Genomic DNA, 16546 nt, shown 5'->3' on the forward strand with positions numbered 1-16546 from the left:
AATGCCCACAAGCAAGTCTTAATACAATTTATTTGTAAAGTTTTTAAAATTATTTAATTCTTTATTTAAAATTATTTAATTCTTTACAATTTATTTGTAAAGTTTTTAAAATTATTTAATTAAATTATTTAATTATTTAATTATTTAAAATTATTTAATAATGTATCTAAAACAGAACAATTATAACGGATGAAAATTAAAAGTTGAAAAACAAAACTATACAATAGGAACATTGAATGAGTAGTTGCACATGAGTCAAAGTAAAGACTGTCAACATTATCAGATCATGGAGTATCGTTCCTGAGTTTTCAGATCAGAGTTTCCTTTCTCCTAGATGGGCTACCTTTCCAAGTTGACAAGCCCCATTTGCCCCTCACTTCTTTCTACAGCCATAGCTGCCAACTTTTCCCTTTTCTTGCGAGGAATCCTATTCGGAATAAGGGAATTTCCCTTTAAAAACGGGAAACGTTGACAGCTATGCTCTACAGCACATACAGAAACCGCCCTCTTGGCCATTGGACCAACTATTCGTCTCATCCACTCAATTTGCCAGAGCCTATAGTCACATGCTGGGGAAGTCCCTAATTCACCAAGGGCTTGAGTCCCATAGGCCACCCTCACTTGGTTTAACTGGCCAGTTGAAGCTGTTTCCCAGGGTGTGTTAGGGGAGGGGTAGTACCTCTGGTGGGAGACAACATCATGCTCTTTCAGGGGTAATTTGTCCACCTTTGGCCCCCACCCTGCACTTGGCTCTCACCAGTGGTTCCTAGAAGCTGTAAGCATGCAATCAAATTATGTACTTCTGTAAAATACCTCACATTGATCTGTGCAAATAAGCAACTGAGTTGGAATGGTGTCTTGTGGCAGCCATTGATAGCATGCATTTGCACACTGTAGGAAGCCAGCAAGGAACGTAACATTTCACAATCTGCAAACACAACATTTTTAATGATCTCAATTACATTTTCATGAGCGTTAACATGCTGCTCCATTGCAACTTCTTCATAGTTCCACTGTTTTGACTATGTCATGGTGCACAATTGTCATTCATGCTGTTTTCTCTCATGTGTAATAAATGTCACTATTTTAAATATTTGATTGAGTCAGCACAGGAATACCCACCCTCACCCAAAGTGATTAATTGATGGGGCTTGAATCTAATCATCTAAAATGGTGTCATTGCAGCCAGCTGTTTTGAGATGCTAATATCACTACATTTCTTTTAAAGGATGCCAGACAACTGTATGTAGAATATAAAGAAGCAAAAATGAAGGAGAAAGAAGAGGCCCTGGCTAGAGCTGAACTGGAAACGCTTCAGAGTAAGTTTTTATTTTTATTCACAGTCTTGATTACATATACACATATATGACTGATGGCGGGGTGGGGTAAGATCACAGTTTTTCTCTCACAAATGTGTCCTCTGTGTTGCAGCAACTGCAGAAAACAGGATTGCTCTGAACCGACTTCACTGTAGTATGAAGTTGCTGCATAATAACATTTGGATTTCTGAATTCTCTGTAGAAATTTTAATGCATGCAAACGAATGGGTTGAGTAACAAATAACGTTGGGCAGAAATGCGATAGAAATACTAATAATTTGCAAGAGAAAATACCTAAGAAGTCTGCAGTGAAATAGCAGACACCGAGAGCCTGCCTTGGTTTTGTGGCTGCCTGGAAATAATTCAAATAATTGGTGGTGCATTTTATAGCAGTTCCAAATTGGTTTGACTTCTAAGTATTCTAAAATGCACTCAAAATTATATGCACCTGCAGAAATTGTAGATGCAAAACTTATGAGGCAAAGCTGTGACCCCTTTGATATTTTGAATTAGAACTTGGAGAGACAACTCTCCTGACTGCTTAATAAGCATGATTAACTGCGTTATATAACTTACCATCCCATTAGGAAAAGCTGTGACTAATTTACTTTTTTCATTACAACCCACACATTTTACAAATTTCGAGTTTTCAATATTCCTGTATATATTATTACCTTTTTGTGCTATTGTACACTTTCCAGTTTGCTTCATTTTATGTCCGTATTTTGACCCTGGAAAATACCTGTTTTCATCCTTTTCTGTTATAGGACAAACATTATGCAAAGTAACTTCAAATTTTAGCTGTCTAGTTAGCACTGTCCTGTGTGGCTTTCCCCCACAAAAAGTGAATGTTAATGTTTTTGTCCTGTATATAGTAGAAAGTAGGACATGAGGTTGATTTATTTAGAGGGATTTGCACTGGAGTCTGAGATAGCTTTAATTGGGCTAATGCTTATTATCTCAGCTGATAATGATAAAACAAATTGCATGGCATATCTTATTTATGTAATTACACAATCCCACCCAATTTTCCTCCAAGGAGCTCCGAATGGCTTACATATGACTCCCACAAACCCATTTTATCCTCACAAGAACCCTGTGAGGTTGGTTAGATGGAGGGATGAGTGTTGAAAGGTCATCCTGTGGCAGCTTCATGCCTGAGTGGGGCTTTGGGCTTTGGGTCTCCATGGTCTTAGCCTGACAATCGAGCCACTAAGCCACATTGGCAGTCACTGCCAACTGTTTGAAAAGAACACTGGAAGAATGTGGATTCTTTAAAACTTTTATTTAGAATTACTTAAAAAATCTTAGCCGTTTAATTTACACATTTTCATGTTATGGGTTTAAAACTTTTATAAACTGAAAATCCCTAAATGCCCATTCCATTTATCCCTGTATTCAGCTGTAAAGAGTATATCATGCTTCATATTGAGCTATAGAATCCATTTACAGTGGTACATCCGGTTGCGGCCAGGATCCGTTCCAGAGCTCTGGTCGGATCCCGAGGTTTCCGCAACCGGTGGGACTGCTTCTGTGCATGCGGTAGAGTGCTTTTGCGCATGCACGCATGGCAAAACACTTCCGGGTTTGCCGCTTTCGCAACTCAAAGTTTACGTTACCCGAGGGTAATGTAAGCCAAGATGCTACTGTATATCTCTTACTGTGAAGCCTCTCTATTTAGAGTGAATCCTGCTCTGAACTTGAAAACCCACCCTGTGTTGTGTTGCTTGGGTATACTAGACCAGAGCATTATAGAATGGCTGTGTTTGGACATAACACTAAACTAGAGTTTCGCGTTATGTGAACCTTGGGCTTGTTAATTCTCTTCCTCTGGCAGATTGTGAGGAGGAGCTTGGAAACCTACGCTTCTGATTTCAGTTAACTGCATTGTGATGCGTGGTATGGTTACCCTGGCAAATTCTGGTTAGTCATAACTATGGATTAGGGAAACAAGCCAACTTCAAACCAACTTCATTTCTTGGTCCTCCAAACAGTGGGACTAACCACACTTCTGGGTTCAAACATACCCCACAAACTGTGGTTTGTTGAAAATGGAAGCAAAGGTTTTCAATATTTTGGGAAGTGGAGAGGGAGCACCCAGGTCTGAGTCTCATGCACATAACACAAAACTCAAAACTATGGTTTAATGTTATGTCCAAACACATCCATTGTTGTGTTATATTAAAAGCTTTGTGTGCTGCAGAAGCTTCCTGCAGCCTATCAGAATCCACGCTTGAGTTTTCAAACATTTTAGAAGTTGAACGGACTTCCAGAAAGGATTCCGTTTGACTTCCAAGATGCGACTGTATAAGTCCTAAAAAGAGAGCATTCTGGGAGCATGGCATGGCAGCACCAAAGAGAGCCCATTCCTAAGGCCGTTCAACTCAGACTTGTGAAATACCGTCCTGGCATAAAACACTATTTTAAAGGCTTGTTTTCTATCTGCCAGGCTTAGGCAGAGAAGCAGCAGCATTCCCACTGCTGAACAGGGTTTGGTTCTGGTTACACCAGCTTAAGTTACCTCAGCTTGCTTTATGCCAGCTTTTTGTGTGTAGGATTGCTCCCTGTATGTCTAAAATCCAAGTTGTAACCTCTTTTTTTTGCAGCTGTGATCTATAAGCGTGACAACAGCTTTATAAAATTTGTGTTCAGTAGGTGTTTAAATCATGTTTCTGGGCAGAGTTTGTGACTGTAGGTCAAATTTTGTTTTGTAGAGGAAAAGAAACCTAAAGTCAAGAAACCAAAATCTGAATTTCCTGTATACACTGTGGCAGAGACAAATGCATTTATACCATCGTATGATCATGGCGCTTCAATTGAAGAGGTTGAAGAACAGTTGGATGATTGGTTGGAAGAAAGGAACAAATCACTAAAAAGGAAGGCAAGCATATCTATTTTTCTAAAAATTAAACAAAGTGTTTAAAGTCCAGGCAAGAAATGGATTGCTCAACACTGTCTTGCCTTTCTGGACAAATCAATAAATACCAATAAAATAACAACAACAACATCTTCAGTAAAATAGTCTTAAAATGAGCAATTGAAAAACAAGAACAGCTCCCTCAAATATTTTATTAAGGGTGGGGCCAAAGGGATCTTGACCCCTGGGAGTTGGCTCCTATGTGGCCATCCCATTGTTGCTAGTGTAAGGAAGTGTCTGCACCAGTCATGTTTTTTTCTAGGAGTAATAGATTGTAAGAGCAGTTGCTTTAAGTTTTGCAATCATATTCCTGATTACTGAGATCATGCTTTCCAGGCAAGGAAGGGACAAAAAAGAAATGGTTTCTTCTTTCCGGGGGCAGGCGGGGGTGGCAAATGCGCTGATGGAACTAATTGCCATTGAATTGAGTTCATTTTAATCATCGGGGGAAAGGCACTTAAACCCCAGTCCTATGCATTGTTTTGTTTTGTTATCTGGACTTTCGATTGTATTCGTTGTTGCATACTATATCTACATGTTCATTCTCCCGCTGTTAAGAGTGTTGCACTTTAATGCATGCAAATTCTCTCCTTGTGTATGAAAATCCATGCATGTTTTTGTGAGATTGGCTGTGCAAATGTAATTTCCCCCCTTTTCTCTCTCTCTCTTTTTAAAAAAATATTAACCTGATATACACATCAGGAAATGGGACTGGTTTGCTCCAATAAGAGCTTGTTCCATTGGTCCTTAGGGCAGCTGTGTGCTAAATGTTCAAAGTTTAATTTTTCAGTTTTCTGTATTCTGCAGTGCTTACATTAGATTTCCTCTTGTAAAGTTTTGTGGGTCGGAGGAGGGTCCTTGGCAGGGAGGAAGTGCAAGAGTGAGTGGTTTGTTTGACATTAGAACAAAAAACTCTTCAAAGTGGGCATTACTAAGACATGAAAGACAGATGGATTCATAGGTGTGTGGCTCTACATGAGCCTAATAAGGCAATTGTGATTGGCAGCAATTCATTTACCGCACATTGAGGAAGTGAGTCTTGGGCACGGCAGGGAAGCAAAAGTGACCATTATCTTGGATTTGCAGAGCGTATTGCCAGTTACCAATGCATGAAGGAAGCCCAAAATTTTACACATTTTAGAAACCTTCTAATGAACCATGTGATTTTTGTTGAGGGCTTTATAAGACTGTGGCATCTGCTGCTTTCCAGTGACCAGTGTTGCTCATCTGCAAAATGGAAACCTATTGAAATTCAAATTCATTTAAATGTGTGTGCATATCCAACCAAGTTCAACTCTGAGAAGGCCCACTGAAATTAATGGACCTGAGTTAGTCATGGCTATTAATTTCACTGTGTCTACTCATGAGTATGACTACGACTGGATGCAGCCCATGGTCAAACACCTGCAGTTGGTGGTCTAAGGGGACAGCTCTTTGCTTTTATGTGAAACCCGCAAGAATCTCTTGGCAGAGCTTGCTTGTTCGTCCGCATCATATTTTCTCGTTCGTTTAAATACGTTCGAGTTGCTGGCATCGTCACAGAAATAGCAATCAAAACAGTGAGAATGTGTTCAGCTTGAATCCCAGATCAGGTTTGCCAAAACATGCTCCCTCTCTGCTCTGACTCCAGTTAATAATATGGTGGCTCCTTAGATGGACAGCGGGAAGGTATACAATTAAATGGCAACAGAGTAATATGATAGGTGTCTTAATAGTATAGACAGAGCAACAAACCCATTTGATGAAGCAGGCAAGACAATGACATTTATATCTCTAAGTATCCCTTAAACCCTAGCAACAGCCTTTCCACAATACCATTCAAAGAGAAACCTGGCCGCAGATAAATACTAAGTAGAAGCTCACTCCAAACAAGGTGAGCTGCCTGTCCTTGCCTTCTCTGAACTAGAGCTAAAGAAAATCCCAAAGTAATTGTCTAGTGCGCACACAGCAGAGGAAACAAAATTGTACGTGATCAGACACCACCACCCTTTAGAGAGCTTCCCAAAAACAATACATTACCCTAGAAGAAGCATCTTGCAAAACAAAATCATTTCTAGTTCACCATCAATGTGTTCAGTTTGTTACAGCTCTTGTCTCACTTACCCTCTCAAAAGGGTGTCATTGTCGCTTGCGAGGGAAGTTGCTTGTTTTTGAAAAGGGCAGGTTTTTCAGAAACTTCTAAAATTAAGTCCAAATAACATTTTTTTTTTACAGATTATGAAAAAGTGAAATGCTTAGAGAGAAGGCATCCTTTCCCTTGTAACATACCTCCTTCCTCTCTGCAATGCTTGCATAGCTCGGTTGGTAGAGCACGAGACTCTTATTCTCAGGGTCGTGAATTCAAGCCCTGTGTTGGGCAAAAGATTCCTTAATTGCAGGTGGTTGGACTAGATGGGCATCGTGGTCCCTTCCAACTCTACAATTCTATATTTCTATGAAAATGTTCAGTGAAACCTGTCAAACATGAATAGACATGCTCAGCACGTAGGATAGGATATTCAGCGCTCAGGCATGGCCAGAAATTGATAACTCAAAGGAATTGCTGGTTAATGAATATCTCGCCCTCAACTTTTGTAGGACAGAGCGAACTAAAATTCCACCCTAAATAACTATTTGTGGGTTATTTTTAGCCAAAAGTCTTTGTATAGTCTAAAGGTTGAACCAAGTTTCAAACTTAGAAAAGCCATTATATAGGTAGTGCTCCTTTTGGCTAAACAATAGCGAGCCATCTGCCTATTCCTGCATTGCAGACTAGATGGCCATTGGGGTCCCTTGCAACTCTACAATTCTTTTATTGTATTACACTTAAACTACCTGAAAATAATGAATCCTGAGTTCTTAAAATTATTTTATTACATTTTAAAATTCTGTTTTTCTACAAGGAGCTTGTGGTGGCCTAAGAGGCCTCACCCAACCCAAGTGCCCCCCCCCATTCTTCAACAAGCCTGTGAGATAGGTCAGGCTGAGAGAGGGCAACTGGCCCAGGGTCACCCAATGAACTTTTTGACTGAGTGGGGATCCTTTTTAGATGTAGTCCAGTACTCTGTTCACTACACCACCCTAGCAAGGCCTTGGTCAGTCCTGTATGTTAAAATGAAACCACAAAATAAATTAAATTATTTGGAGGTGATGTTGCCACCTGTCTTGTTGATGAAGAAATGCCATGCTACAACATAGCTAGGTGAAACTGAATTAAAATCTGAAGGGAGAAATCTCTTGTCCAGCCTTCTTCAATGTGTGCCCTCCAAATGCTGCTGGATTCCACTCTCATATCCCTGATCTGACTTGTAATCTGAAACAACTGTGGGGAGGAATCAGGTTGAAGAAGGCTATTCTAGTGGTGAAGGCTATTCTAGTGGTGATGAGTTTCCAAAGGAGGAATAAACCACTCGAGGTCCTTGACTTTCCCAAAAGCATTTCTGTGTCTGTTCAGCTACTCAGTTTAGAGATCTTAGTTGATAAATCTTATGAGTTTTAGTTGGCCAATCAGTTGATTAAATCACATATATTTGCATATGAATAAAAAATACTTCTGACATGGGAGGAAACACACTTCCCTTGTTTTTCAATGATATTTACATGTATCACAGCAGGTAGTGTCTCAACTACCTGCATTTCCTCACGGACGAGAGGCAAATTCCTCTTCTGAGATGATGTCTGAAACATATATGCTGCTTTTAAAAATTACACTCATGCTAGCACATTGAAGTTTTTTTCTTTTTCTATTTGTTTGAGTCTCCTTAATTCCTTTATTTTATTTTTTTACAAAAACAACCCCTGTGGCTTCATTTATAGTAGATATATTTGAAACTAATGGGAGGTGTTGCTAAGGCTCAGAACTCTTTCCTCTGGGCCTTCTAAACTATTCCAGCTGTGTTTGTGTATTGTGATCTTTCTGGTCAATCCCGTAGTACAGGGCCTGACTTGTGACTTTTAAATATTTGCACTCACTTGAAATTATTTTCTTCCTTCCCCCTACTTATGCCCAGAATTCATTTTATGGCATGTGATGATCTTCGTTATTTGCAGTCTTTTTATTTTATGTTAGTACTGTTCCTCCTTGAAAGTCATACCTGTTTATCCTTGCTTTTGAAGGGTACAAAATCATTTGTGCAAATGTATGTGCAATACTGGACCAAGACAGGAAGGCGTTTATGCCCTATTCTTTTTTAAAGTATAGTCTGAGTCATGAATGTGGAGATGGTTTTGCAGGTGTGTGTGTGAGAGAGAGAGAGGGATGAGGAAGAGGATATGGGAAGAAATTAGACACTTTGTGGGAAACTTATCAGGCCTTCTCACTTCTTGGCTTTTGCTGTTAAAACCTTTAAAAGAAAACAAACACTCGGGCTTTTAGTTAATTAAATTGCTGATTTCCCTCTCGGCTTGCTGCTGCCATATATGTGCATGTTGCTTTTGTTTTGTTGCTGTTAAATTTTGATTTTGTGTTTTATTTATTGCAAGTTTGTACATTGCCTCAGGCAACTTGTCGCTAAGCATAATGTAAATCTGAAAGCTTGGACCAGGAACTCATAGTCTCTTTCTAATGTGATGATTGAAAGAAAGGTGATTTCAGAGGGTTTGGATAAGGATGTGAACCCTCCCGATTGTGCCTATTTCCTGCATTTGAGCAGCCAGTCAATAAGTTCTGCCTGATTTCTCCCCCACCATTTGCCCATCTTAGTACTTCATATTCTGCAGAGTACCCGCAAACATCTCACCTCACTGTCAAGCAGTTTCAGGATAAACAGTAATGCTCCATTTTTATTAAGTGCTGTGGGTGCCTTTGCAAGATTCAGAGATGCCATCAGTAGGTTCATGAAGAATTAAGTGAAGTTTCCATTGCAGAAAGCTTTTGGATTGATCTCAAATAGTAATCCCTAGTTTAAAACTACTACATATTTCAGAGAGTCTTCAGTGGGTTGGTTTTCCCTGTTTGGGGCTGAAAAAAGTCTGGCTGCCTTCCAAACTGAGCTCAATATGGAATCTATGTGTATTTAGTGATTATTATAACATCATTGCCATGCTAGAGTTTGGATATTCTGTTTTGACTTGGATTTAAGAGTAGGATTTTTTAAAGAGCAGTTTATAGCATCCCATAATATGTAGATGTAGGTCTGCCAAGGTCAGTCAGTGCTTTCTTGCCAATTTTGGTTTTTTAAATTATTTGTTAACTAAATAATTCACTAACATACTGTATTTTTCGCCCTATAAGGCACACTGGCCCATAGGACGCACCTCGTTTTTTGGGGGGGAAATGAATAAAAAAAACTTATTCTCTCCCCCCCCCCCCAGCCGCGGGGCTGGGGCGGGGGAAGCCCGAGCTTCCCCCGACCCCAGCCCACAGAACAGGCTGCCGCCCCAAGCCTTGCGCGCCCGGCGGGACCTCCCGTTGGGCGCGCGACGCTTGCGCACACCTCCCCGAAGCACGGGCCATCCTCCGGAGGACGCCCTGTGATTCAGGCTGCAGGCTGCCGCCCCAAGCCTTGCGCGCCCGGCGGGACCTCCCCCTGGGCGCGCAAGGCTTGCGCCCACCTCCCCGAAGCACGGGGCGTCCTCTGGAGGGCGCCCCGTGCTTCAGGCTGCAGGCTGCTGCCCCAAGCCTTGCGTGCCCGGCGGGAGGTCCTGCCGGGCGCGCAAGGCTTGTGGATAGCTTCCTGAAGCGTGGAGAGCGAGAGGGGTCGGTGCGCACCGACGCCTCTCACTCTCCAGGCTTCAGCGAAAGCCTGCATTCGCCCCATAGGATGCACAAACATTTTCCCTTCATTTTTGGAGGGGGAAAAGTGTGTCCTATAGGGCGAAAAATACGGTAAATATAAAACATCTGAAACACTAAACCATTCTTATGCTGACTTTTTTCTTTCAAGTGAACAGATAACAAGCAGTTAGTTTATTTTCGGCAGCAAGTTGTGTGTTTCGCTTCTTAGCTCAACCAAACCAAATAGATGATGATCTAAGGGTAGATGTTACAAATGACACAGAGTTGCTGCTGAAAAGGTCCTTGTTTTTATAATCTAGCCAATGAAGATTCCACCTTCTTACATTTATGCCTGTACGGTCTGTTTGGTTCCTTATGCTCCACCTCAACTACTGAGATCTTTCAATGAGGTTTGAACTCTACCAGGGACTGAGCCTTTAGTGTGACAGATCCTGCCCCATAGCACTCCTTGCTGGTTTGGCAGAAGTAATCTCTTCTTCCTTTCAAGAGCTGTGCTGTTCAGACAGGCCTTTGGAAAATGTTTTTTTTTTTTTTAACCAACTGTTCTTTACTGGTGTTTTTATTGACGTTATTGTAGTTTTATGTTACAATGCTACACACAGCCCTGCTATACATTTTATGTATATATTATAAAGTTTATAAATACATAAGTAAATAAATAAAATACATTTCCTATCTTCCATCATGGAGCCCAAGACAGCACACATGTGGTTTATATAGTTGGCAGGTACTGTCTTCTGTGACCTTGTTTAGTTCTTTTTTATTTTAAAGCCATTCAGACAAGTAGCCATCACCACATCCTATGGGAAATAAATTTATTTTGTGGGATGTGAATGTTTCATTTTGGTGGTGTTGAACTGACATGGGTGATGTTGACTTTTTCTTATGGGAGAGTGAGCATGACTTACCAAAACTTGTGCATTTTGAAAATACTGCTCTTGCTATAGCCTACCCGCACCTGCCTTATGACAGGCCAAACACAATGCAACCTATGGATTATTTGATCTACATGCCTGAGTGTCCTATAATCAAATTTACTAGAGTATTTCACATCTTTTCTGAATTAAAACAATTGCCTGGAAGCTAATCAGAAATAAATGAGTTAATGCTTTCTGCTAAGTGCTACCAATTATATTGGCCTTTCAATTAAAAAATTGCCTTTTAATTTCTTTTCCTTAAAATGGACTTGAGTATTTATGAACTATTTCTAATTGTGATGCTTTCTTTCCTCTTGAGCACTTGGTGCAGCATCAGGAATTTATGATTTGCAGAACAATAGGAAACATCTCTCTACATTGTTGTTGTTTGCAAAATGCAGCATACACTCCAATCTATATACAAATAGATATTTTCAATTTATTCCTTTAATGTTTTGAAAGTGAAGAAAATAACATTTCTCTATCCACTATTGTATGAAAAACGTACTGTTAGCACTAAATAATAGCCACTTCAAAAGCTGCTTATATTTTGAATTTTTCCACAGTAAATTTGGCTCCCAAAGGATTTCTTGTGACTTGAAGCACTGAAACCACTTTTATGGCTCTGTGCTCATACTAGAACCCAGCCCTAACACCCATACATTATTCCAATCCTTCTTCTAGCTATGTAAAGCTTTTTCACGGCACAGGGGGAAGGGAGCTGCTTACATTTAGCATTTTAATGTAAAAGGAGCTAAAGAATAGTTAAGTCCAAGCTGAACTACTATTTCTTTGATGGACATAGCCAGGCTAAAATGGTGATGGGGAGAGGTGTGCCTGGTATGGTCTATTGGAGGAGAGGCAGCCAGCAATGAATATAATTGTTTTGTGCTGAACAACTGACAGGCCATGTGAAGCACAAGATATAGGTGAGGTCATTTTTCTTTTACTGTTTTTGGTCGAGATCGGAATATATTGAAGATCCATCGATAATGCCAGGCTGAACCTTATGGCATGCTCAGTATGTTAGGCTACGTAGAAACTAAGTTTGTGTTTTGTTTTCATCTTGCTATTCACTATTTCTCTTGCTCCCTGCCTTATACTGGAGGTTGTCTGGATGCTTTTGATCACTAGGGTTGACCTTTCCCAAGCTAGGAACTCCAGCAACATGTTCTAAGGTTTGTGCAACTGGGAATAAGGCAAGGACAGAGGCCGGCTCTTGCATCCAGCAGCAATCTGCTGGCGGCTTCCCAAGTCCCATGATGAAAGCTTGAAGGCACCTCAGTGGCTTAGAGGTTTATGAGCTTAGATAGTGGTACTATACACGCAGGTCCCACTCTCTGAACTCAATGTGTTTGCAGGTAATTGTTCAGTAGGTGAGCATTCGTATAACGAGCTGGTGCTTTCTGTTACTTCCTATGGGGACATTTCTAATCCGTAATTTGTCTGTTCTCTCTCTCCTTTCCTCCATGCTTTCTGCTGAAAACTGCTGCAGCCAATCAGCAGAAGCCAAACAAAGGAAAAAATGGGTTTTTCTGACCCCTCTTGCTCCTTGATTTGTCCAGTCTCTCCCCCCGCCCCCGCCTTCTTCCTTAAATGGCAGGTGCAGGCAAATGACTCCATGACACCAAGTCCTGCTATAAAATCCTCACTGTGTGAAACCACGTCATCCGTGTCTGGATTCCTAGGACTTTCAAACAGTAGCTAGTTAGTATGAATCATTTCAGAGCCTTTTGGTGAAAACAAACAGGTAGCATTCGCTTCTTTTTTTAAGTGGTGACAGTAATACATTAACATTGGCTGGTTTGGGCTTTTGAACTGCATCCAAGCACCAACATGTTGAACTTGTGAAACAATTTTGAAGATTGTTGCATCTTTTTTTAAAAAATAACACTGCGAGTTCATAAATGTTTCCAATAGGACATGTAGATTTTTGTATCTGTGCTTTGGTATGTATGCTGTGGCTCTGCATAGATCTTTATATTGCTACCTTTTACTCTCTCTTTTTTATTATTTGTTTCCATTTAGAATAAATTATGACAGAGTAATTTAAAATAGCAGTTACGAGATTAGAAATCAGTGAGTTACGTTTTAAATTAATCTAAAAATAATACTTTATTCTTCTAGAACCGTATCTGAATTTAGCCAATTTTTTCTATTCTTGCTATAATAAGCATCTTTACCGTAGATGAAAAATGAGGGTTTGTGAAATAAATACCAAGGTATAATTTTGTTGCTTGCTAGCTAGTGTGTAATGTCCTCTGCAATTCTGAGAATATGAAAATGGTAAACAGGGGTGACTAATTTAGCATAGCAAAGACTTGCCTGGTTAATAATTTGCACAACTGGGCTTTCTTTGTGATCCTAATAAATCTATATATGTTCTGGTTCTTCCTACTGATAGCCTTTTTGTCATCTGCCACATGCATATCAATTGTAGCTGACTTGGATGAGGTTTAAGAACAAGATGAATGAGTTGCCAAGGGAATCTGGCCTTAGGATTTTTGTGGGGTTTTTTTTGGAAATTAGGTTTGTCTCAGGACTACAGCAAATACTGAGAATGAGCCAGGACTAAATAAAGCATGCGTATAAAATTGGACCAGTGCAAATATAATTGTGGACACACTATAGATCTGGATAATATTACAAGGGCAATGATTATCAACATTATAAACAGTTGCCATCGACGAAAATGCTGTAATAGGCTTATTCTACATAATTGAAAACAACTACTATAAATTAATCTGGCCAACATTGTAAAGTATTCAGAAACAGCATGGCTCAGAAATAAGCGTCTTAATTACGCTCTGTCTTGAGACTTGGTGGGGATACTCAGGAGATAGGAATGTCAGAATTGATATGTACTTAATTGGCCTAATTAATAATAGCCTCAAAGTAAAAAAAATGTGACTGCAATGCCTGCTTTAATAGATTAAAAAGAAGCAGGATTTTCCTCATAGAAACTGTATTCACATCAATCATGTTTGTTGTACCAATCTAGATCAAACATGACTAAATGGGAGATTTTTATGCCGCAATGTCACAGGCAGTTTAGGCTGCCTGGTTAGATTGGGATAAGGTTGTGGATAGCTGGAAAGTAGCTTGAGTGACAGAGAAAGCAATAATTCTCCATCTCACTAGAGCTGGATGAGTTCTTTATGCTGTCGTAATCCATTGCTTATTACTTGTTTGGGATTCATATTCATATTCTCTCTTCCTCTTTCCCCACTGCTTCTTTTAAAAGGAAAGAATGGGGGTGGGTTTTTCATGCAGATCCTGTTATGTTATTAGCCAGTTTTGTTCTAGTACTTGCAAATTTGTATATTAAAAAATGCTTGCTAAATTGTACCTTTCAGGGGAGGGCAGGTATAACATCTGTGACAGTGAAAGATGCTGTACATAGCCAGGACCGGCAGGGATTGCTGAATGTAGCCTTTGATCCACGCTGCCTAATAAAGGATTGCTGGGCCAGTGGCGAACTGGGAGGGGCATGGGAGGGTTAGGTAGAGATCTAAGTTGCTTTAGTGCACACCTTCAAAACGTGCACTGAAAACATCAAACCCATGCAGGTATACCTGCCAAGTAGCAATGATCACCTGCCTCTTTGGCAAGCGTACCTGTATGAAGAAGGCATGGGCTTGATCTTCTCTGTGTACATTTGCACAACGCCGTGTACACGCTCCCTGTGAAGTATGTACTTCACGACACCAAAGAATATATGAAATGACACTAGGCTGCTAGATTGAGTGTTCAAGTCCACGGAGCAGAATCTCATGCAACCAGAGCAGGCACTTACTGCCAAAAAAAACTCACAAGAAATCTGGTAAAAAGGATCGGTGGGATGATTTTTATGTGGAAATGCAGTAGAAGGAAGAGGTTCCTGGACCCTTTCCTCCTCTCCTTTCCTGCAGCACTTTCAGCTCCATTCAAATCACTTTTCTGCTATGTAGATGGACAGGCAGAAAGAAATTGGTGGAGGAGGGTTATATTACCTACCTTCCCGCTTGGGACCCCCCCCCCCCCAAGGCTAACAGGCATTTGGTAGCAGCTTAGATTTGAAGACTCAGATCTGCTGTTGCTTGTAGTTTCTTCCTGATAGCCCTGTGCATCTGCTTTGGATAAAACATGAGTTCCAAGGCAAAGCAAGCTGCTTCGGAGGTATTTGGATCATGTCTGAACCTCAGCAACTGCACGTGGTCGAAACCAAAGCAGACTGCTCCCAAATCCTTGGACCTGCTTTAGTGGGTGGTTTGCTTCTGTAAGCCCCACTCAATACATTTTTCTAAAACTTCCTGCAATCATTCCATAAAAGGAAAATAGCGGGGAGGGGAGGGAGAAAAAGTGGGGTGTAGTTTTGTGAGTGACGGCTCTGACTTCAAGTCAGGGAATGACTTCACCAGAACTCTCCAATCACCATGCTTTGGGGGAGGGATACTGAAGAGTAACATTGGGAAAGCATTCTGTTTTTTCGCTGCCCTTTGCTTGTTAACACTCTTAAGAACAGCAGCATTTGAAAGAGTTTGGAGAAGTTGGTGGTTGTGTTTTGCTTGTGCAATCTTCCCTTGTTCCAATCCTTGCATTACTCTTACTGTTGTCTGTGCCTGCCTAGAGCATTATGCCCATCTCTCATTCTGGCCTTAGTAGCATTTGACTGAGCTTGCATTAATTGTCGGTCTCCGTGTGTCTGTGAATGTATGTTATTAGTATAGCATCTGTCTGTTGCTGTGTTCTTTTTGTAATTGTCTGTCTCCCTGCCTCTCACAGACTCTCCAGTGCTGTTACAGAGCGTGATTGCACCAAATGGCACTAAATCTCTGGATAGAATAATATTTTCAATAAAAGTTTCACCTATCTCAGGTTTTTATTGGGAAAACTCAGGTTGCCCACAAGGCAATTTCTGGGAGGCAGTAGAGTTGGTGACATCAGTTCTTACACAACCCATCAATGTTTAGATGAGCTTCACACACACACACACACACCTGTGCACCTGAAATTTGGCTCTGTCTTCTCAAGATATGCCTATGCTTGTGCACCCACATCCACCCATATTCTGTCTCAAATTTAAAACATTGGTTGATTTATCCATTGTAACCAGCAGACAATATATCTGAAGGGCCCTAAAATGAAACAATGCAAGAAGTCACGTGCAGTGTCAGTCTACAGCTCTGAACTGAGGTAATCCACTATCTGAAGTGGATTCCAAACTGATTCCTGCCCTGATCACTTTGTTTCATAATGGAATCAGGAAAAGAGCTGATGGATCAGTATTCTCTCCCCCCACCTGTCACTTGCACCACCTTTAAGTGAAAGCTAAATCTCAGCATTTTGATTCTGAGTCCCATTTTCAACTCCTGTGCCTGTTTGGTTCATTGATGGCATATGCACACCTCTGCTAGTGTATTCAGAGGAACTATTGGGAGCATTAGGTGGCAGAAAAGCACAGTCAGTTGTTGGTTTCACTTCTGTGCAGTAGCTATATGCTAGAATTACTTTGTTCAGCTACTGAATATCCTGACTGCTGCATCGAGTGGAATTTAGAACTACTATTTTTAATTCTGTACTTGCTGCTTGTGCTTTTAAGGTCCCCCCCCAAAGCAAAAGGCACCTCCAAATCTCAAACATAATAAAAACCAAAACACTGAACTTGAACATTTTTTGGGGGGGGGGGAGTACAATA

The 16546-nt window shown here is 40.6% G+C and overlaps 1 protein-coding gene across 2 annotated transcripts in view; it reads left to right on the top strand.

Moving 5' to 3' along the window:
- The window catches only part of DNAJC1 (DnaJ heat shock protein family (Hsp40) member C1), a 120079-nt gene that overhangs the window by 87583 nt on the left and 15950 nt on the right, over nucleotides 1–16546 (top strand). For both annotated transcript variants that reach the window (XM_081882141.1, XM_081882142.1), the window contains 2 exons: nucleotides 1229–1319; nucleotides 4034–4200. In XM_081882141.1, coding sequence (XP_081738267.1) covers nucleotides 1229–1319; nucleotides 4034–4200 — 258 coding nt within the window. The remainder of the gene's footprint in view (nucleotides 1–1228; nucleotides 1320–4033; nucleotides 4201–16546) is intronic.

Source organism: Podarcis erhardii, assembly GCF_964252035.2.
Source record: "Podarcis erhardii genome assembly, chromosome: 12".
Taxonomy (NCBI): domain Eukaryota; kingdom Metazoa; phylum Chordata; class Lepidosauria; order Squamata; family Lacertidae; genus Podarcis; species Podarcis erhardii.